The sequence below is a fragment of the Malaclemys terrapin genome, chromosome 14 (assembly GCF_027887155.1).
Source record: "Malaclemys terrapin pileata isolate rMalTer1 chromosome 14, rMalTer1.hap1, whole genome shotgun sequence".
In the NCBI taxonomy this organism is placed as follows: Eukaryota; Metazoa; Chordata; order Testudines; family Emydidae; genus Malaclemys; species Malaclemys terrapin.
Window position 1 is genome coordinate 21,021,522 of NC_071518.1, and position 23,467 is coordinate 21,044,988.

The 23,467-nt window shown below is 38.9% G+C and overlaps 1 protein-coding gene across 3 annotated transcripts in view; it reads right to left on the reverse strand.

Annotated features, from left to right (window-relative positions):
• The window catches only part of ZNF507 (zinc finger protein 507), a 54,848-nt gene that overhangs the window by 7,325 nt on the left and 24,056 nt on the right, over nt 1-23,467 (reverse strand). Inside the window, exons 5-7 of one of the 3 annotated variants that reach the window (XM_054048630.1) lie at nt 16,394-16,498; nt 10,858-10,992; nt 6,297-10,701 (exon numbers count right to left, since the gene is read on the reverse strand). The exons of 1 other annotated variant lie outside the window; for it this stretch is intronic. In XM_054048630.1, coding sequence (XP_053904605.1) covers nt 10,335-10,701; nt 10,858-10,992; nt 16,394-16,498 — 607 coding nt within the window. In that variant the 3' untranslated portion in view covers nt 6,297-10,334. Of the gene's footprint in view, nt 1-6,296; nt 10,702-10,857; nt 10,993-16,393; nt 16,499-23,467 lie in introns of those variants that run through there. One more of the 3 variants, XM_054048631.1, reaches the window with a different exon arrangement.

Below are 23,467 nucleotides of genomic sequence, written 5' to 3' on the forward strand. Positions count from 1 at the left end.
CGCGGTGGGGAGGGGGAGGACGCGGTGCCTTTTGTTCCTCGCTCCGTCTCTGCGAATGCGGAGCCGCGAGCGGGCGGGCGGGCGGGCGGCTGCCGGGGGGCGGGGGTCAGCTGCCTGGTACATGTGTTGGGGCTGCAGGGGGGGTGCCTGGGACAAGAGTTGGGGGGTTAGCAATGGCAAAGAGTGAGGGGCTGCCGGGGGGGGGGGGGGGGGGCTAGGAGCTGATTACAGAAGCAGGGAGGTGTTTACCCCGAGTCAGCCTGGGGGACAAGGTATAGCTGCAGTGCTTTCAGAGGGAGATAACGTGATTTAATTTGGGGCAGGATGCTGGGTAAACGTGGTAGCAGAACGTGAAGTTGTATTAGGATTGCAAGTGAAGAGTAGAGTGACCAGATGTCCCGATTTTGGGTCTTTTTCTTATATAGACTCAGGAATCTTGAGCTTCATTTCACCTTCTGGAGGCAGGGCTCAAGTTGTGCCATATTGCGGTTTTGGGGGGAGTCAGACTGGCACCCTGGCACTGGTGGAACTAAGAGGGAGCAGGGGATTGGAGGGGAATCACCCTCCCTGGTAGTCTTTAGGTGTATGCATGGTGCTTTCTCAAACATATTATGCAATTGACAAAAGGAGGTGCACAACACAATTTTTTCACCTGGGACTATAGTGTAAGCCCATCCCACACCTAGAAGTGGTAGCTCAGCCCATCTCCCTCATCTGGGCATTGCAACATGGTGCACAGGGTTGCATGGCATTAAAATACTGTGTGCCTTGTCATAACACCACTCACTCAAATTTGGCCTGGCCACCTCTCCTTTGTGATGAAAGGGTGGTTGGGCCAAACCTGAATGATGCTGCAACCCACCTGAGACTGGAGTCATGGGTGAGTGTCAGGTGGGCTTGCTCTCCAGCCCATAAGAATGGCCATATTTGGTCAGACCAAAGTTAGTCTTGTTGGGTTGGCGATAGAATTTAAACTGAGGACTGTCTCTTTTATACTATAAAAGAAAGGAAATACTGAGTGGAATAAGTTTTAACCATGACTTATTCTAGGACCTCTTATGGTCCACTGGGGATATCTTCGATAACCTTGTCTAATCACATTAAAGTTAATCATGTGGCAGTGCTTTAAAATGAAAGATTGTATCACTGTATAATTGGATATATTGTATTTTTATGACAAGAAACCGATTGTCTTGACTTAGTCTTCTAGTCCTTTTGCAAATAAGATACCTCCATGTAGCCTGTCTGAGATACATATATACATAGATACATAGATTATAGGACTGGAAGGGACCTCGAGAGGTCATCGAGTCCAGTCCCCTGCCCGCATGGCAGGACCAAATCTATATCAATCTATATCAATCAATCAAGATCTATATCAATCTTACATATTGTTTCATACAATTTTTAAAATTAACTGTTGTCAAACATGTGAAAGCTATAACCATGTTTATACTTAAATACTTAGTTTAAGGTCTCTAAAATTAGAATTCAGAACTTGATCATGAAAAGACTACAGCAGGGGTCGGCAACGTCCGGCACGCAGCTCGCCAGGGTAAGCACCCTAGCAGGCCGGGCCAGTTTAGTTACCTGCTGACGCGGCTGGTTCGGCCGATTCTGGCCCCCACTGGCTGCGGTTCGCCGTCCCGGGCCAATGCGGGCGGCGGGAAGCGGCACGGGCCGAGGGATGTGCTGGCCTCGGCTTCCTGCTGCCCCCATTGGCCCGGGACGGCAAACCACGGCCAGTGGGGGCCACAATCGGCAGAACCTGCCGCGTCAGCAGGTAACTAAACTGGCCCGGCCCACTAGGGTGCTTACCCTGGCGAGCCGCGTGCCGAACGTTGCCGACCCCTGGACTACAGTATATTCTAATTATAGCTTGAGGATTCTAAAGATACATTATTAAAAATACAGCTATCAATGTTAAATTTTTACACACACATAGTTTTGGTTGAACTCTTAACCCTTTTGAGTATAATTTTCATTTACAAAATGCACCCACTTTGCACATTTTTGGGTCCATGTATATAAGCATGTGTGTTTCACTCATGCACAGGATAAGATCCCAAAATAAACCCAAACCACCCAATCTTCCACAAGAAGCCCAAAGAGGGGAAATCGGCTTAACACAGTGCCCTTAAAGAGCAACAAGACCTGGCTTTAGAAGCAGCAGCGTAGGTGGCACATTAGTATATGAATGAATGCCAGAGTTAGGGACTGTAGAGTATGGGAACTTAGGAATTATGGACTTTACAGAGTGTAGCATTAGGTCACTTTGTTCTTAGCACTAAATATCGTAAGAGCTACAATACCACGATGGGGTCAGCAGGAGTTAATCTGTACAGAAGAGAAGTAATTTTATTCACATCAGTGGAGAAAAAAAGTAAAGATATATACAGAATATGGATAAATAAGGAAGAATAATTATTTTCAAGAAACTGATCTATGTAAAATGTATGTACTCTGTAAAAGGAAGATAATCATGCTATTTTTATCACCGCCCTTTAGTAGGGTGAGACAGAGAGTGACACTTCCGTGGAGCAATACATACTGAAATAAAAAATATAAAGCTTTTTAAATAGTTAAGTTTCAGAAATGTGTAAAATATTAACTTTTTTAAAAAATTGGCTACTCTTTTGGAGCAATCTAACCTGTACCCTTTCCTTCCTGTGTGTGTTATACTGGTATACATAGTACTAACTCTTTCTGCTACCTAAGACACTTTAAAAATAATTAGCAGCTTGTTCTTCTTTGGAAATACTCCGTGGACCTATTTTTACATTTTAATATTATTGCTGTTCAAAATATATCAGCAATACAAGCCTTGTTCTATAAATCCAACTATAAAATTAGAATACTGAATAAAGTTGTGTGAATACAATATGCAGTCATTTTACAGGGTTACTGACTTAGTGGATGGGGGAAGATGTAGATGTGATATCTTGATTTTTTTAGTAAGGCTTTTGACACAGTTACACATTACATTCTCCTAAGCAAACTAGGGAAGTGTGGTCTAGATTAAATTACTATAAAGTGCACAACTGGTTGAAAAAACGTAGTCAGAGTTATCAATGGTTTGCTGTTAAACTGGGAGGGTGTATCTAGTGGGGTTCTTTAGGGGTCTGCCCTGAGTCCAGTACTAGTTATTATTTTCATGAGTGACTTGGATAATGGCATGGAGAGTGTACTTATAAAATTTGCAGATGACACCAAACTGGGAGGGGTTGCAAGCCCTTTGGAAGGTAAGATTAGAATTCAAATGACCTTGAGAAATTGGAGAGCTGGTCTGAAATCAAAAAGATAAAATTAAATAAAGAGGAGTACAAAGTACTCCACTAGAAAGGAAAAAAAATCAAACTACAGAATGGGGAATAAGTGGGTAGGCAGAAATACTGCATAAAAGGATTTGGGTTTTATAGTAGATCACAAATTGAATGAGTCAACAATGTGATAAGGTTGTTGATAAGCTAATAATCTGGGGTGTATTAACAAGAGTGCTGTACATAAGACACAGGAGATAATTAGCCCATTCTAGTTGGCATTTGTGAGGCCTCAGCTGGAGTATAGTGTTCAGTTTTGGGTACCACACTTTAAGGGCAGATCCACACTTACAACGCTGTTGTGATGCAGCTGCGCTGCTATAGCACTTCAGTGAAGATGATACGAGGCTGACAGGAGAGCTTCTCCCATTGACGTAGTTAATCCACCTCACGTCGACATAACCCCTCATGTAGACAAACACTATATTGGAATAGGTGGGGATTTTTCACACCCCTGAGTGACGTAGTTATTCTGATGTAAATTTATAGTGTAGACCTGGCCTAAAAAAAGATGTGGATAAACTGGAGAGAGTCCAGAGGACAGCATTAAAAATGATGAAAGATTTAGAAAACCTGACCTATGAGGAAAGGTTAACAAAACTGGGCATGTTTGTTTAGTCTTGAGAAAAGAAGACCAAGGGAGGATCTGATAAGACTTCAGTGTGTTATAAAGGGCTGTTATAAAGAAGATGGTGATCAATTGTTCTCCATGTCCCCTGAAGGCAGGGCAGGAATTTGCTACAAAGGAGACAAAGTTTTTCCTAATATCTAAGATAACTATAAGGATAGTTAAAGTACTGGAATAGGTTGTGGAATCCCCATTATTGGAGTTTTTAAGAACAGGTTAGACTAACATCTATCTATCTAGGATGGTGTAAGTATACTTGTTCCTGCCTCAATGTGTGAGGGTTGGGAAGAGGGGGGGAAGAGAACAGAGGTCATGCAGTCCACCAGTACCTTCCAGACCTACATTTTTATGATCAGTAGTTTGCTGATCTTTACCAGTAACTTAAAGGCAGCTATTTGTAAAAACATCAAGATCTCCCATCTCTGGGAGAATATTGGATGATCTCTAGCAGCACAATTTCCACTAACACTTCTGATCCATTAATGCAGTGCAAAACACAATAGTGTCCCAACTGTGAACAATTTAAAATTGTATAATGGCAAAACATAATACCCTTACAAAATCATCCATGCATCTAAGGACATGTACTAAAGTCATATTAAAGCCTTTCAGATTAACTAAAACAATCAGTTATAGCCATCACCTTGGAATATTAGCGCATATGTTTTGGGTATTCAGATAGCAAATTGTAGGTTAAGCAGTGAGGAAAATGTAAACGCATACTGATTGTTTCACAGTCTAAGAAAAAAAAGCACCTTAACTTTTAACCAAAACAGATACTGTTTCATCAACAGAGCTGGGGATTGTCAAGGAACAAATAACGGCTCCTGGATTCTCTGTCTCAGACCTGGCACAAAATAGAGCAACCTGAAGCTGTTCTGCCTTGCGCCAGCTGACTGATTCCCGGGGACTATATACGTAACTAGAAAACATCATGCTAAGCTACTCTCCTTCACTGTCCCTCCCCACTAGTGGCTGCTGTGCAGGCTATGTGCCCACTGGAGAATTACATCTGAGAATTATTACTCTGTGTACATTTGTTGAAATAACTTACTGTAAAGTTTTGAAATCAATTAGCCAACATTACCTTCGGAATAGAGATCTAATATTCTAGGGCACCTAAATACATAGTAAAACTAAAGATTAATATCTTAGATTTGTTTCTGAAAATCACATTTTGAACTATTCAATTCTTTAAGTTAATTTTGATTACAACAAATCAAAACCTAGGCTAGTATTCAGGCAGCAATTAAACAGGCCTTTTCTGACTGCCTTTATTTGTTGTTCATTACACCATTTTGGAAGAAATTGTGAAAACAAGTAATTTTGATCTTTCAGCTCTACCATTTTAATCAACAGCTCTGCACAAAGACCAGCTTAAACTGGAATTATCTGCAAGTCTCTTTTCTGTACTGCATACTGTGAAGTTGTTTTATATTCACATACCTTTCAGCAGGGCCGGCTTTAGGCCAATTCCACCAATTCCCCCGAATCGGGCCCTGCGCCTAAGAGGGCCCCCGCCCCCAGTGGCAGGGCCACCCAGAGTGGGGGGCAAGTGGCAGAAAATCCTTTCCCTGGCTACAGGCGCCTTTTTAATTTTTACTCACCCGGCGGCGCTCCGGGTCTTTGGCAGCACTTTGGCAGCGGGTCCTTCAGTGCCACCAAAGACCCGGAGCGAGTGAAGGACCTGCCACCAAAGACTAGGAGCACGGCCCGGTGAGTACAAGCCCCATGTGTTTTTTTTATGTTTTTTTTTTTTAGTCATCCCTGTCGGGGCCCCGTCAAAACTGTTCAAATCGGGCCCCGCACTTCCTAAAGCCGGCCCTGCCTTTCAGTATAGAAGGTGCAACATTTGTTCATATTCTAAGGATCAAGTATACAGTAGCTTATTGTGTTCCAGTTAGATTATCTGATATTAAGTCTCATTATTAGGGGGTAATGCCTCCATTTTATTAAAATTTTCCTTCATCCCAATATGCAGACCTAGTTCTGCTGTTTTATTAGTGCACTGTATAAAAAAAGAAGTTAAACTTTAGTTCAAGTTTAATAAATGTTTTCCACATAATTTGATATTCATATAATTTCTGTGAATTCCCCCCCTGGATTGTTAAATCCTGCATTTTAGAATGGAGAGTCATATTTTTGTTTTTAATGTGTTCATGTTTAGATTATGGCTTTGTGTGCCCGTACAGAAGAAAGCATGATCTCTGCCTGGATGCTCAGATTGGATTTGCACACCCATTTCAAAAGGTGTAGTTTTCTTCCACCTTACCAAGTAGTGGCTCAGTATTTACTTCCCCATGTTAAATATTTGTCTCATACTGTACAAATAAAAGCAGAATACTAAGAAGTGTTTAACAAAAAAGTTTATTACCAAAATACAATATTAAAGTCAATACATGACAAACTCCTGTAAAGGAAAATAAATTATTCTAACGTACAGTATTTCAGAAGGTAGTTAAAGTAGTACTACAGACTTGCTTCATCGTTCCCAATAGACAATCTGTTCTATCAGGAACACAATCCTACAGAGAGTTTAAGGCATGCAGCTTAATGTGCTGGATAGTTTTATAAAATGCAATTCATCCTATTTTAATAAGATACAGTGTCAAAAGTAACTGCAGTCTTTATGTCAGTCTTCTAAATTTTTTTATACTTTGGCTATAAAAAGCAGTGCCATAGTGTTACAATACCTTTTCTTAAAAAAATACATGTACTCATGTCCATGAATATCAAACGCAAATGTAAATTTCTATTAAATATATTCTATTCATCAATACTTTGAGCACCCACTGTACATTTTTTTAATTTTTATTTTAATGATTAAATAAGTGCTTGGGACAGGAGAATACAGTAACTCTGGCTGAATCCCACTCTCTCTTTCTAGGCCAAGTACAAAGTAGAAAGCTACAATGGAAGATTATAGATCCCCAGCTATTTCATGAGGAGAAAATGGGAATTTCCTCCATAACAGAATTGTAGGTATCTAGAACAAAGGCTTTAAGTTATAGTCCATATCACTGAATAAAATCTGCTTAGAGCAGAGTTGAAAGAAAAACCAATAGCACTGCAAGTATGATAATTTGCTAGTTCTATGTGCCAGTAGCATCCTAAAATATTTGTAAATTCTCAAAGGAATGGGAAGATTGAAATGGTGTAACCCTGAAAAGTGCTGTTAAAACAAACCCAAAACATGCAAACAAACTAATCACACAACATGTTACAAAGCAGGTATCGTGATCAGAATACTTGCTTTCAGGAACTGATTCTGTAATCATTCCACATTCAACGCATCTGTTAAAGTCAAGGGGGAATTTTGAATGTGAATCGATGGCAGCATGGGGACAATCAATAAGGAATTTTCTTATGAAGATTGTTTATTTTCTGCAGGCTAGCAAGTAATTATTTCTTGGCAGTTGTAGTATTTATCCTAGTCAGTTTTTAGAAGACCCTCCCACCCCCTTCTACTGCTTTAGAACAACATATGGTTAACCAAAGATTACTGATGAGATGGTAAAGAACACGCTGTAAATACCTATACCTTGGTTAGTAGTTCCAATATATTACAATGTGTCTTGGTGTATTATATTGTAACACTGCACCCAGAAAAAACATGACTAATAAAAAGTTTGACTTTGTAAATCTGGGCTTCCTGCCATCTTTCTTCTAGCTCATGCATCCAAGTTCTTCACATATTTCCATTAGTGTAACAACTTTAAAATGCATGATCCATTATGGGAAAAAATTAAGTTAAGATCAAGGCACACTGTAGTTTCCATGAGTTTAAAATAGGAATTTAAAATTCAAGTTACTGTGGCCTCTGATATTTTTATATTTACCAGATTTTCAAATGACTGCAATAAATGGGATCTATAAATACAGGAGCTGGAATGTTAGAATGTGCTCTATGACCTCAGAAATAAAAAATGTGCCCAATAATTTCCTGTTTTTTAAACACACCAGAATTCTATATGAAGGATACAATATTGGTGTCAACACTGGTCACTAAGACAGACAACACCAGTGCCCTAATTAAATATTTTCCACCTCTGATTGAAATTGTTCATTGTAATCATGTTTTTAAAGTGTCAAATTAGCCTGTATGAATATGAAAAGTTCCCATCTGATTGGCCCTTGTATATTCTATTTTTAGTAAAAAAATGTAAAACATACAGAAGTTACTTTACATTTTTATTTAAAACATGTGAAATGTACTATGTTTAGTTCGTGGATAGGTCAAACCTATTAGTGTAATGGGCTGTATGATGATAGATCTTTACCAATTTTTAAAATAACTTTTGTACATCTAACCTAATTTATAACCAAATTAATAGGACTACTTAAAGACAGAAAAAGTTCAAAATGTTTAAAAACAAACCCACTTTAAAAGATCACCAGTACAGCTTGAAATACAACTCTGCCCTTTATACAGCCTTTATACCTTGGGTTGCTTCTTAAAATTAAAGTTGTATACAAAAAGCTATCCTCTTTTTCTTTCCTGTTTGACCAGCTTCACTGTCCACAGGAGAACTTAAAAAATTAACACAGAAATAGCACCATGAAGACTGTACACTACTCATACACCAGCTTTTCAGATTTATATAGTTGTAGCTTATTTCTGCTAAAAAAAAGTATAAATAGGTAATAAATACAAAAAACGTTCTGCATCACTCTTTTTAAAACTATAGTGTACTAACCATTTTTAACAAATGAACAACTAACCCAGGCATAACTGAACTGAGATGCTAAGAACTGGGCATGCTTCAGTGCAATTACAGTTTTGAAGCTACCTTTAAACCAGAATTGAATGTTTCAAACTTCATCAGAATGTTTTAGTCTGACTGCTAAAGGGCTCCTTTTCAAACGTTACACTTTTTTTTTGTAGCAAGCATATACTAAAACACAATTTTAGGGGCCAACTTTACAAGTGATTTTGGCAGAATTCCCTGGCAATTAGCCTGCATACTGAAATTCCCATCGATATATAAACTGATGTAGGTCATTTAAACTACATGAAAGATCAGCATTATAATGTTAGAAGCAAAATGGTTTTAAAAAGGGAGAAATTTCTAAGGTTGCTTTAAAAATAAAACACCGCAATTATCAAGTTCCCTTTGTGAATCCTTATCACATGCATCAGTAATGTTTACTCTACTAACCATCATAGATCCTGTTCCTTTCTATTTTGGTGGAATGGAGGAAAGGTTGTTTCCACAAAGCAGCTTGATTTTTACTTAAAAATTATTTTTGCTGAATTCTCTTATTGTGAAATTTGAAGCATTTTATGAGAAAGGATTAGCATACCTTTTGAGTAATTATTTCAACAGACAGTGTTAGAGCCAGACTTTTCTAGGTATTTAGGCACTTAAAGATGTAGGTAGGCACCTAGTGCAATTTTCAAAAGTGGCTATGCACCGAGCACTTTTGAAAATCCCACTAGGTGCCTATCTACATCTTTAGGGCCTAAATACCTTGAAAAATCTGGCCCTTTGTCAATTAGATTTCTGGTGATTGCCTGTTCCCACCCCAAGATTATGGCACTCATTATGTACTGACATGAAAAAGTCACTAGTTAAAATGCCAATTTATATCCTGATCCACTTGCTTTTAGAGGTTTGGCTGAATATTTTAAAGAGAGACTTTAAACAATGGGTCATGTTTACATATGCATTTAACATGTCTAAAATAAGATCTTGTATTTACTTAGGATCTAGCCAAATAATTGGCAAGATACCTACTGCCTTCAGGCCACTCAGCTTCTCCTGCCTTGAATCAGCACTTCCTATTAGTGACAGAAGGAATACCATCCAGTACTGCTTATTCAGAAAACAATTGTTAAGCTGGGAAGAGTAAGGCCTTAAAAATGAATCAGGAGCACCCCCCTCACCATCTACCCCTCAGAATTAAACAGTAAATTTTAGGTGAGCATTAATTCATAACCCGTATCTGGCCTACTGTCCTTTGCATTGAAGGAAAACAATATTTGCCTGAAATGAGTTTGACACACTTAACTAAATACTTTCAAGGCAAAAAAAAAAAAAAAAAAAGCCTTTTGAATTGAGCTAATACCTTGTTTAGCTGCTGAGTTTGAACTTCTTATTGTGCTAATGCACTTTGGATTAACACGAGGCATTGAGAAATCCAGACTCTTGGCATCACAGGGAAGGATAAAGGGTTAGATGGATCATTCCACAGTTTCCCCAAAATGGAGTATTTAATGGTTTTAGCTAATTAAATTATGTCTGTAATTGCAACAAAGACTCAGCTTGGGAAATCAGTACATTTTACTTGCATTTCCTCTCTTGAGCAAGTATCTCAGGCAACATTAGCCAAGATAGAAAAAACCCATTTTAGGAAATCCTCTTCTTTTTAGCTGATAGTTTGATCTAGTTGGAGTTCTGAGTTGCATTGTGGTCCTTATTTAGAATGATGTTTATGATTTCACCTTCATGTTCTTTCATATGATCCAACAGATTTTCTTTGCTGGTGGACTCAAACCCACAAATACAACAGCAGAAGAGTAGAACACAGTATTCTGTGCCAAGGTGGGGCTGACTGGAGTTCTTTTCTAAATTGCATGAGGTATTAATTGTTGGATTAAGTTTTTGATTTTCACTGGAACCTGAAATTTCATTAGTAGTCTGATTAATGGACTCTGAAAATGACACCAAGTTCTCTGAACTCCCTAGAACAGGTACTAAACTTTCATCAGTGCTTTCTAATAGAGTCTTTCCAGGTAGCTGCCCTTGAAACCTAAAAAATAAACAAACAAAGTTTTTTTTAAAAAGTCATCGTATTTTTTGTTGTTTAAATTTGCAGATTGTAGTTTATCTTGGGTCATGGTTGGGTGCTTTCAAAAGTCTAGATTAAGGATTCTAGTTTGTAAGGAAGTGTCATACATACACACACCTGCCGCTTTGTGAAATTGCATCATTAATAGCCTTGTTCACTTGTTCATAATTATAATTTTGATCACTTGCATGTTTCCACATATGGGACTTCAGGGAAGGAGGGTGGCTGCATACATATCCACAAAGAGAACATCTGAAAAACAATGAGTGTAAGAAAGTATTTGAAGTGAAGTCAAATAACTCACTTTTTTACTAAATTTTCTAAAACAGACCAAATGAGATAATACAGTTAAGTATTACGGTAATTCCCTTTCTCTCCTAACGTTTGGTCAAAGAGAAATTTCTCCATGTTGCAGCAATTCCAGTATATCACCGCAATTTAATGGCACTATAAATAAAGCATGTCAATCCTTCCTTGTTTTAAGTTTATACCCTGGCCAAGTAAATGTGTTTCAGAATAAAACTTCCCATGGAACATCTCAGTATCTAAAAAATATTTAAACCAAATTTAATTTAAAAAGCAAATCAAAACAAAAAACGTAGAATGCCACTATCAGTTTGGCCATTAAAAAAAAAAAAAGCTATTTGAATACTACAAAAATGCACTAGTTCTGATCACTTCAACTTACCTTCCATTTAGAAATGAAATTCAGCGTGAAATTAGGTAATAAATGTAGATTATTGTTTTGTGATATTTTAAGGAAAACACAAACACAAATAGCCAGAAAGAGTGAGTTCTGAAAGTTTGCTACTGTGTATGTACAATAACTTTTTTCTCCATTAAATTTAGTTTGTGTTCCTAATTGATATTTAATTGACACAGCAGACATTTTTATACCATCCCTAATTACATTTTGTAAGAGCAAAGGTTGGTAAATGAAGGAAAACCTGGGAATTTGTAACAAAGGTGACACTGCAATATTTCCTTTTCTTGCTTTTTCATTATTCCATTATCCCTCCCTTCTCAACACTAGTTACAAATTAAGATTACTGAAAACCCTTTTGAAAAAGTCTAACAAAACCATAATGTAAATGTTTTTGGAATGGGCAATCATATTCAACAGAAAATTGTGTATTATGGAATTCAACTGGATGATTCAAAAACCTTTTGAGAAAGTTTCATAGAATGAGATCCTAAGTATGTTTTTAGATAAATTTGTATAGAACCATACTCCGTGTAATATAGAAACATATTGGCTTAGTCCCAATTAAATACAATGGGACTTTTCCATAGATGAAAGTGAAGAGTAGAGAATTTTAGAAGTTTTATGGTTAAAGTAATTTTAAGATATAAATTTGTCAACACTATACCTACGTAACAGACAAAAGAATATGTGATTATGGGGGCATCCATCACTAGCAAGATATGAAGCACAGGGGCTGAGGGCTAGGTGCCACCTGTCCAAAAAGCTTTAATTTTCAGAGGAAAAAATATTTGTATAACACCTGGAAACCCCGATACTGCACCACACAAGTCAATGGGAGTTTTGCCATTGACTTTAATGGCTGCAGGATCAAGCCCCAAATGCAGCAGTCTGAAATTGCGATGGCTGCAATTTCCACTAACCAGAAAACAAAAGAAAGGAAATTCTACCTACCGCTCCTCCACAGAATACTGTGGAGAACTCATTATTTGAAAGGTTATATGAAGATATATAGTACACTACAGGCATGTGGTAAGGAAGGCCTGCTCTACTGGGCATATAATGAGGCCACGCTTTTTAGCATCACTATCTCTATTACATATCAGGAAATATTTCAGAGTAGCAGCCGTGTTAGTCTGTATCCGCAAAAAGAACAGGAGTACTTGTGGCACCTTAGAGACTAACAAATTTATTAGAGCATAAGCTTCCGTGGGCTACAGCCCACTTCTTCGGATGCATATAGAGTGAAACATATATTGAGGAGATATATATATATACACACATACAGAGAGCATGAACAGGTGGGAGTGGTCTTACCAACTCTGAGAGGCCAATTAAGAGAAAAAAAAAACTTTTGAAGTGATAATCAAGATAGCTCAGTACAGACAGTTTGATAAGAAGTGTGAGAATACTTACATGGGGAGATAGATTCAATGTCTGTACTGGCTCAGCTCTCCCCTTGTAAGTATTCTCAGCCTGTAGTTGAACCGTTCCTTGCTGCTGTCAAGGCTCCCTGTGTAGGGTTTCATAAGCGACGGCATTAACGGGTAAGCGGGATCTCCAAGGATCACAATGGGCATTTCAACTTCCCCTACCGTGATCTTCTGCTCTGGGAAAAAAGTCCCGGCCTGCATCTTGCTGAACAGCCAAGTGTTCCGAAAGATGCGTGCGTCATGCACCTTTCCGGGCCAGCCTGTGTTAATGTCAATGAAACGCCCACGGTGATCCACAAGCGCCTGGAGAACCAGAGAGAAATACCCCTTCCGATTAACGTACCCGGATCCTAGGTGGGGTGGTGCCAGAATAGGAATGTGCATCCCATCTATCGCCCCTCCACAGTTAGGGAACCCCATTTGTGCAAAGCCATCCACTATTTCCTGCACGTTACCCAGAGTCAAGGTTCTTCTGAGTAGGATGCGATTAATGGCATTGGAAACTTCCATCAACACGATTCCAATGGTCGACTTTCCCACTCCAAACTGGTTTGCGACCGACCGGTAGCTCTCTGGAGTTGCCAGCTTCCAGATTGCAACAGCCACTGCTTCTCCACTGGCAGGGCAGCTCTCAATCTCGTGTCCTTGTGCCACAGGGTGGGGGCGAGCTCCTCACACAGTCCCATGGAAGTGGCTTTTCTCATCTGAAAAGTTCTGCAGCCACTGCTCGTCATCCCAGACTTTCATGACTATGTGATCCCACCACTCGGTGCTTGTTTCCCAAGCCCAAAAGCGGCATTCCATGGTGCTGAGCATGTCCGTGAATGCCACAAGCAATTTCGTGTCGTACGAGTTACGTGGCTCGATAGCATCGTCGGACTCCTCACCTTCACTCTCACTGTCACTTTGGATCTTAAGGAACAGTTCGACAGCCAAACGTGACGTGCTGACGAGACTCGTCAGCATACGCCTCAGCAGTTCGGACTCCATTTCCCGCAGACAGATCGCACTGCACAGAAACCGTTGAAAGATGGCGCCAAAGGTGGACAGAAACAAAGGGATTTCTGGGATGCGAAGCGATGCATCACGGGGCATTGGGACAGGACCCAGAATCCCCCGCACCCACTCCCCCTTCCCACAACCCACGGCGCCAAAATGGGAAAAGGTGCTCTGTGGGATAGCTGCCCATAATGCACCACTCCCAATAGCACTGCAATTGCCGCAAATGTGGCCATGACAGTGCGCTGGGCAGCTGTCAGTGTGGACAGATTGCAGCGCTTTCCCTACTCAGCTGCACGAAGTCAGGTTTAACTCACAGCGCTGTACATCTGCAAGTGTAGCCAAGGCCTAAGCATCACATTTTTGCTTTCAGGATTATAGAACACTATGGGTTAATGCTACTAGGTGCTAAGTACCTTCAGCTATCATTAATTTCAAATCAAAGGTGAAAGTGCTCAGCAACTTCCAGGATCACTCACTATACTACTCATCATTCATGGGTCAATATATGAGCGTATTGCACAACATGATCCCATAGGAAATATACAAAGTATAATGGGAGGAAAGAAATAGAAGTAAAATGAGTTTGCTGTTCCTGGCCAATGTTTTACAGAATGTATTTTTACATTACACTTTTAGCAAAAGACAATGAAGATTGAGGAAGAGCACTTAATTTTTGCAGTGTGCATTCATCTTGTGGTTCTATATAAGATATAGCTGCTGGAACCTAGGTCATTCTGCAGTGGTTGTCTAGTACGTGGAGATCAGCTCCCTTATTTCTATAACAAATCATCATACAGATTTCAGAGTAGCAGCCGTGTTAGTCTGTATCCGCAAAAAGAACAGGAGTACTTGTGGCACCTTAGAGACCAACAAATTTATTTGAGCATAAGCTTTCGTGGGCTACAGCCCACTTCATCGGATGCATAGAATGGAACATATAGTAAGGAGATATATATACACATACAGAGAACATGAAAAGGTGGGAGTTGCCCTACCAACTCTAAGAGGCTAATTAATTAAGATGAGCAATTATCAGCAGGAGGAAAAAAAACCTTTGTATTGATAATCAAGATGATCCAATTCAGACACTTTGACAAGAAGGTGTGAGGTACTTAACATAGGGAAACAGATTCAATGTGTGTAATGGCCCAGCCATTCCTGGTCTCTATTCAAGCCTAAATTGATGGTATCTAGTTTGCATATTAATTCAAGTTCAGCAGTTTCTCGTTGGAGTCTGTTTTTGAAGCTTTTCTGTTGCAAGATTGTCACCTTTAAGTCTGTTACTGAGTGATCAGAGAGGTTGAAGTGTTCTCCTACTGGTTTTTGAATGTTATGATTCCTGATGTCAGATTTGTGTCCATTTATTCTTTTGCGTAGAGACTGTCCGGTTTGGCCAATGTACATGGCAGAGCGGCATTGCTGGCACATGACGGCATATATCACATTGGTAGATGTGCAGATGAACGAGCCCCTGATGGCATGGCTGATATGATTAGGTCCTGTGATGATGTCACTTGAATAGATATGTGGACAGAGTTTGCATCGGGCTTTGTTGCAAGGATGTATTCCTGGAGACTTCATCACATGACAATCTTTAATTAAAGATTAATCTTTAGTTCCTGGAGACTCCAGGCCAATCCTGGAGGGTTGTCAACTCTGTACAGAATTCAGTTTAAATTGCCCTACTGGCTTAACCTGTGCTGAATGATTAAATCTCACTGTTCAAGAATGTCCTAAATTGACATACTGTGGAAATTTTCTCACAGCCTTTGACAAAGTGGATCATCAGGGACACTGAGAGGCCAGAAGTGTGGAAGTTTTCAGTAATATTAGGTGACTGCAGAATGCTTTCCTACAGAGTATAGCTGCAGAGTGCATGGTATCTAGTGCTACTAGAAAGCACTTTTGGAAAGGAGCATAGTGGGGAGGTTTAGTTTACATTTTGTAGTTGTGAAGAATTTGGATTTTTTTCTTGAGACCACAACTTTTGTATGCATGTGATTTATCCCAATGGCCCTGGTTGTCTGCCCAATCTTGCAGTATCAGTTATTTAGTTTATTTGCATTTTTGCTTTAGTCTTAGGTTTTCAACTCCTTGTTGCAAGTTAGCACTGAGTAGTCATGCTGAAGTATTAGAATTTCTTTTATAATAACTTTTCCTCAGTATGTAGCATGTGGGAACAGACTACTAATGGCATTTATTTATCAAATATGCACAAACATAAGAGACTAGTGAGACTCATGTTCTTTTCTAGGATAACATGATGCAACTCCACGTTTCGTCTCACATGGAGACACTAAGAATACCAAATTAGCTCCAATACTTTTTGCTTTTGTACGAGTGTTAATCAACTGGCAATAGAGAATAAGACAGGGAGAAAAAATAATTCACGACTACCTACCCAAGCTATTTTTTATTTAGATTACAGAGAAAGCAATGAATCTGAACTCCACTTTGTTTCATAAGGTAACAATCACACTACTATGGCTTTTGCCAACTCATAACTGTTACATACTTGTACTGTTCCATTAGCTGCACTGCCTGGTGCTCCTGTGGGTGGCGCTTCATATGACATTTCAAACTATTCATATTTGTTGTGGCGAAGTCACATACTCGACATCTGAAGAAACAACAACAAGTGAGTGATCCCAACACCCTGATTGACACAAATTAAAGCTCCAAGAGGTAGCAACGGGATATTTTTGAAAAACTGTAAGACTAATAATAGTTTACTCAAGTCTAGATATTTATTATGATTATTTCCGTGTATCAGACCATGTAGATTTTCAGCATAAAAATCTCAGTGTAATAGTCATTTTTCATGAGGGCCAATTTCTACCCAGATTTACATCCTGTGAAACTCCACTGAAATCAATGAGTTTCACAAACTCTAAAAGGGGCTCAGATACACTATGTCTATCCCAAGGGTTAGTGCCAGACTATGTTAGATCAAGGCAAAAGCTTGCATTTTACAGGTATTGTATGTCATGTTCATGAGTGGATCTCATGCTTCAAGCCTACAAATTCTCCTTACTCCCTATGGTAAGACATCCACACCTTCCCATGTCACTTACATATTATCTTTCACTTATTAAGAAAACATAAGCTCCAGATCATTAGATATCTCTTTTTAAAAAAAATAGAAACTGGAGATGAGATCAACAGGGCTGCAATTAGGTGGCCCTGGAAAAAGTTGACACACTATACTGCTTACATATTAGTTTTGTTATTGAATGTTTAATTTAAAAGTCAAAATATCCCTCCATGAAAACAAAACATCCTAGACACCTCAAACTTAGATGTATGGCCATTGCACAATGTACATAAATACCAAAATACTGCAGGTAAAAATCGACCAACCTTCCTATAGATAGCAGATTAGAGCATCTCTTTACTCAAACCATTCAACTCAACTAAAATACTATCTGTATATAATTTTCAGCAATTTAGCTATTTCTTAAAAAACAAGATATTACAAATCAAATATTGTAGATATACAACACTGTACTCATTTTATAACTTTTTTTAAATAACCTATAACTAGAATACTTATTACTACATAAGGCATGAAAGTCATGTCACCTGTATGGTTATTTCAAAGACATCCAGTAAACAATCCAGTATGTTATCTATGCAATTACAAAGTACTTATCTGGCCAGGAACACAAAGTATAATTTGCCTGCTCATTTCCTATTCAAGTCAATGGGACTTACACACGCGCCTCAGGTTCTGGCCCTAACTATTGCTGATTTGACAGTTACCAAGTAAATAAGTATTTCAATTACATGATTTTTGTTTTGTAACTTAAAATATTAACAAGCATTACAACAAGGACTAACACCTAGACATACCATACAACAGAAACACAGGGAAAAAGGGAACGGTGGTTAGCCAACTTCTAAAGACTGAGTAGCTTCTCTTGATTTGCAGTTACATACAATATGTAGCACTTTTACAAAAATATAATGTAATGAGCTTTGAGTGGCCACCTTTCAACGCTCAAGAGGCAGAAACAATTTAAATCTTGCCAAGAGAGTGTGACATTCTGTACCTTGGGGGGAGCACCCTGTAACTCCCCCATATTCCTCATCAGTATATAATTGTGATATTACATATAAAGCATACCTTGTAAGGTATCAGGGGAAAGGTTAAGATCTGCTGAAAGTCATTTCTCTATCCATATATGTATATCAGTAAATGCATGTGATGTTATGAGAATTGTGTTGTATAGTTGTCACTAAAACATGCTGTAAATTGGGGAATCAGCCAGATATTAGCTCCCAAAAGGCAAGAGCAAGTAAAGTAACCAACACCTGGGCAGGGTGTGAAACAACCCATCAACAGCCATTGTCCAGCAGGGGAGCTACAACTCAATGACTCACCTGCATGAGGCCACACCAAGGGGACTGCTTAGCTTTGCCTGAAGACTCAGCAATGCCCCCCAGGCATGCCTGGACTTGTGTTCTACAAGTACATGGAATGAGGGTATAAAACTGAACACAGGGGGCCCAGGCGTGGCCTTTTCTCCTGCCCCCACCTACGCTGCAAGCAACTAAGGGTATGTCTACACTTGCAGAGTTTTTGCACTGTAAGTTTCACTGTTGATAGGGAACCGGTGAAAGTAAAGCGCTGGTTTGTGTACTCACTTAATTCCTCAGGCATCAGAGTGTGTTTACATTAATAGCACTTCCATTGCTGATGAGAGCAGCACTGTAGGGCAGCTATCCCACAGTACAGAGAGAGAGAGAGAGAGAGAGTGTCGCAAACACTGATAAGCTCCACTAGCTCAGCACTGCTCCAAGCAGGGGATCATTTGCTCCATGGAGCAGGCACAGTCACCGGGCCAAATAAGTGAACACTTGCCAAGAAAACAGGAAGGGGAGTTTCAAAGTTCCAGGGGCTTTACAGGGGGAGGGGTGGATGTCTGTTTACCTGGCAGCAGAGCGGCTGGCCACAGTGGTCACCTAGGCACTGTGGGATATCCTCCGGAGGCTAAAAGCTGTGTAAACAGGAAGAACATGTCTTCACTTGCACATCACTGCAAAAGCATCACCAGAAAGGGTTGTACGTCTCTCCTGGAGGTGGTTTTCTTTTTGCGGTGAAACATCTGAGTTTCACTACAAAAAGTCACTAGCAAGTGTAGACGCTCCCATGGTTTTTGCACAAAAAAGGGACTTTTTCCGCTTTAAATGGCAAGTGTAGACATGCCCTAAGGCCTTTTCTACACTGAAAGTTTCAGCGCTGAAACTTTCTCGCTCAGGGCTGTGAAAAACCCTCTGAGTGATGCAAGTTTCAGCGCTGTAAAGTGGCAGTGTAGAGAGTGCACCAGTGCTGGTAGCTACTCTCCCCTTTGTGGGGGTGGTTTTTTTTTTTTTTTTTCCCAGCGCAACTCCGCAGCAGTGCTTTAACATTGGTAGTGAAGACATACTCTAAAACACTGAGAAGAATACAAGACTCCAACAGAGGAGACTGGCCCAGATTTAAGGAACAAACCTGTATATTAAGGACTGCAATATCCAGTGGGGTGAGAAACTGCTTAATCTAGATGTTGCCCAGTCTAATAGGGTTGAGAGTTTAGACTCACGCTTATATTTTATTTTATTTTGGTAACGAACTCTGACTTTTTGCCTATCACTTAATATCACTTAAAATCTATCTTTTTTATAGTCAATAAATTCATTTAACTGTTTGTCTTTACCAGTGAGTTTGTATGAAGTGTGTGGCAAATCTCAGGCTGGTGTATAACCACTTTCCATTGCTGAATTAATAAATTAATAAATCTGCACTGCCCATCTTGAGTAGTGCATGACTATATGTTCCTGAGGTACAGTGCTGGGAGCTGGGGGGATCTGGTTCTGGTGCCTTTCTCTGTGTGATTCATGAGTGGCTCTGGGAGCATTCATGCAATCTAGCTGGGTCTGGGGTGCCACATGCAGTTGTGCTGAGTGATAACAGCACCTGGAGGGGTTTGCTGCTGGTCACTAGCAAGGCATTGTGAAAGACAGTCCAGGCTGGAGAGAGTTAAGGGGGCATAGCGGTCCCACACTCCCAGGCTGCACCCTGGGGAGATCCCATCACAGAGACAATGGTCTTTAATTTCTCCCTTAACAGACAACCCTGCCAAAGAAAAAAATCAGAAATCTGTATCACCACCATTAACTTAGTTAGCTTAAAGACTGATTCAGTATGCTGATAGGACAAAATAGACCCTGGATATTTTGTGTTCTCTCTGCTTTTGACAATGGGCTGCTTGAAACACAAACACCCAAAACCACTTGGACAAAATGGTTTAAAATGAAAGTGAGAACACATTCAAAATAAACTCAAAGTATATAGAATACCACTTAGTATACAGAAACTCTAGATCAATATATGGGAATAAGTTAGATCTTAAATCACTGCATATCTGGCATTTAAGTTTCTCCAGAAATATTCACCTTCACAAAAGCAAGCAGGTCAAAGAGGCTCTCACAAGTTTGTCCTCGCTAAAGCTGATATCCTATGAAACAATAGATTTAATCACAAGGACTGCCATATTTACCTATACATTTATTCATTCTGCCTTCCCCCAGGAGCTTTCCTTGTCTCCTCAGAACTTAATCACTATTTCTCACATACCCCACCTTACAAATGTATGTCAAGGCCAAATTTCTGCTCAAAGGAGACTTCAGTAGGTTCTTCTTCATAAACCACAAGCAGGGTGGATAAAAATTGAGGTTTTTTTAAAATAAAAAAAATCAGATTTTTATTTAGATTGGATTGATTTTAATTTAAATTATATTTTTTAAAAAAATATTGTTTACAATGAGATCTGAATTTAATACAAGATATCTTAAGACCTAAACTTATTATAATATCTTAAAACATTTAAATAAAAAAAATAAATATGCTGAATCCATAAGCCTCTATCAAAAAACTTTGAGTCAAAGGCTGCTTTTCTATATAAAAAAAGAATTGGGGGGGGGGGGGACATCTGACTTTTGAAGTCAAGCTTTGTAAATTATGGCACAATAGGCCATCTACTGTATTAAGGGCTTGATCCTCTAAGGGCAGAGGCGCAGAGTGTGCAACCAGAAAGAAGCAACTCTGTTGTCAAAGCGACAACACTGTGAGAAGAAAGAACAACATTCTTCAGGTTGCAGCCTCTACTGTTGATTTCAAGACCTGGGAACTGGAGAAAAAACTTCCATGGCTGCACATCATAAAAAAAAAAAAGAAAAAAGAAAAAAAAAGAGACCCTATTTTGGAATATTTTTGAAGAAATTCCTGTACCTCTGGGAAAAAACAAATATGTCAAATGTAAACAGTGCAACAAAGAGGTGAAAGGCCTGGTTGTCAGAATGAAACATTATGAAAAATACTTCTCAGAAAACAATGACTTTGAAGATGATATGGACATGTATCAACCATCTGGGTCAGCTGGTTAGTAAACTTATTTTTGCACCATTCTTATGGTCTACCTACCATGTTTTACTATGCTAGTAAATTATATCTTAGATTGTCATAAATTTGTGTTTTGGGCAGATTACTTACGAATTTCAAAATGTTTATGTTCAAAATATATTTGGTATGTTAGTTTGTGGAACTATTTATTACATATTTACTGTTACTGCTGGACTTCTGAAATTACTTTTTATTGCTCAATATGTTCCTATTTTTTAAAAGTAAAGTTTAATTAGGCACATATCAATTTTAACATTTAAAATTTGTCTTCCCCCCAGCTGTTTGGGAGGTTGCTAGAGATAAGGGTTTAAATAGATTTAGATAATCCTTATGATTTATTAATTATTATCCCTACATAACTAGGCTGAGAATAAATTATATAATTTTAAACAGTGGAACACACAGCTGCTGTAAGAGTAATCTTTCATTTACAATCTATTTGTTTTAAAGCAGTGCACTGAGTAGCACTCAATGAGTGACTTTTTATCATTTTGTTTCACGGTACATATCAGAAATAAGGGGTTATAAAGATTCATCATTTGTATGGTCTATAATTTCAGATTCATCTGCTGTTACCACCAGCAGTGCTTTAACTAAAAACATACGACAACCAGTAAATTACTTGTACAAAAAATCCAAAACAAATCACAACTTCGTCATCCAGTAAAACCATGGATGAGTTCATAACCAGGACCAACAAATTCCAGCAAGACTCCATAGATGAAAAGATTTCTTGGTTCATTTCTGCAACAAGTTCTCCTTTTCATCTTGTTCAGAACAAACATTTAATTGACATGGTTCAACCATTATGAGGAGGCTATATTTCACCTACTGGATCAAACATTGCTGGATGCAGTGTCTGAGAAGGAAATTGAACAATGTGTAAAACACATTGACAGGAAATTCGTTAGTATGAGTCTAGACGGGTGAAGCAACATATACAATTGTCTAGGAATATGTGCTTGTGTGACAACAGATGATGGCATTTATCTATCTTACAGAAACAACTGCTATATCAGGAAATGCCCATACATTAGAATACTTAAAAGTAGGAGCAGTAAAAGTTATAACAAACTGTGAACAAAACTTCAAGTGTCAAGTGCATAGCTTTGTAACAATGCTGCAAATGTAGCACAGATGAGAAGAAATCTAGAAGAAGATAATGAAGAGAACCCGAAACTTATAACACATGGTCACAGTGCTTATATGATGCATCTTTTAGCCAAATACTTAAATACAATTCCAGGAATAAAGGAAAATGCTGAAATTGCAAAACAGTTCCATAACAACCCCTTTGCTTCAGGTTTACTGAAAAGAGCACGAGGATCCAAGCTAATTCTTCGCCAATACATACAATGAAATTTAGTGGTTGTCTGTTTTGAACTATTTATTAAGATCTGGCCTTTTCTGATGACAATTTGTGAAGAAAAATCATGACAAAATAGATGGAATTATCACAGCCAACATAGCTGAAATTGGACTAAAGAGAAATGTAGAAGATATGCTGAATACAAGATATGCTGTTATGCATCCGAAGAAGTGGGCTGTAGTCCATGAAAGCTTATGCTCTAATAAATTTGTTAGTCTCTAAGGTGCCACAAGTACTCCTGTTCTTTTTGCGAATACAGACTAACACGGCTGCTACTCTGAAAGCTGAATACACTGAAACCTATTTCCGTAGCCTTGGACAAACTGCTGCTGTTGGAATTTGGAAAGAACTTCAAGAGACATTGAAGAAAGAAATACCCAACAACAAAGTTAAGTTGCAGGCAGTAAAGAAGCTGTTGGCTGAAGCACTTACTACATTTAGTTTCCTCTACAATATTCTCAACTCAAAGTACCAAGGTAGATGCATAATCACTCAAGAAGATACTGCTGACATGACATAGGTATCTCATAATCACCCATCAATTATGCCAAACAAAATAAATGTCAAAGACAGAGGTGAACCATTCATACAGTACATGTTTGTTGATGATGATTTATAGATAGTCACACCACTGAACTGCTGAGAGTCACTACTTTAAGCATCTGGAATCAGAGTTTGGTGAAGTACTAAACCAGCTTTTCACTGCAGTATCTTCTTCTGCAGGCAACAAATATTTTCTTTATTTGGACTAATTAATTTAAAGCTGCAAAATGGAC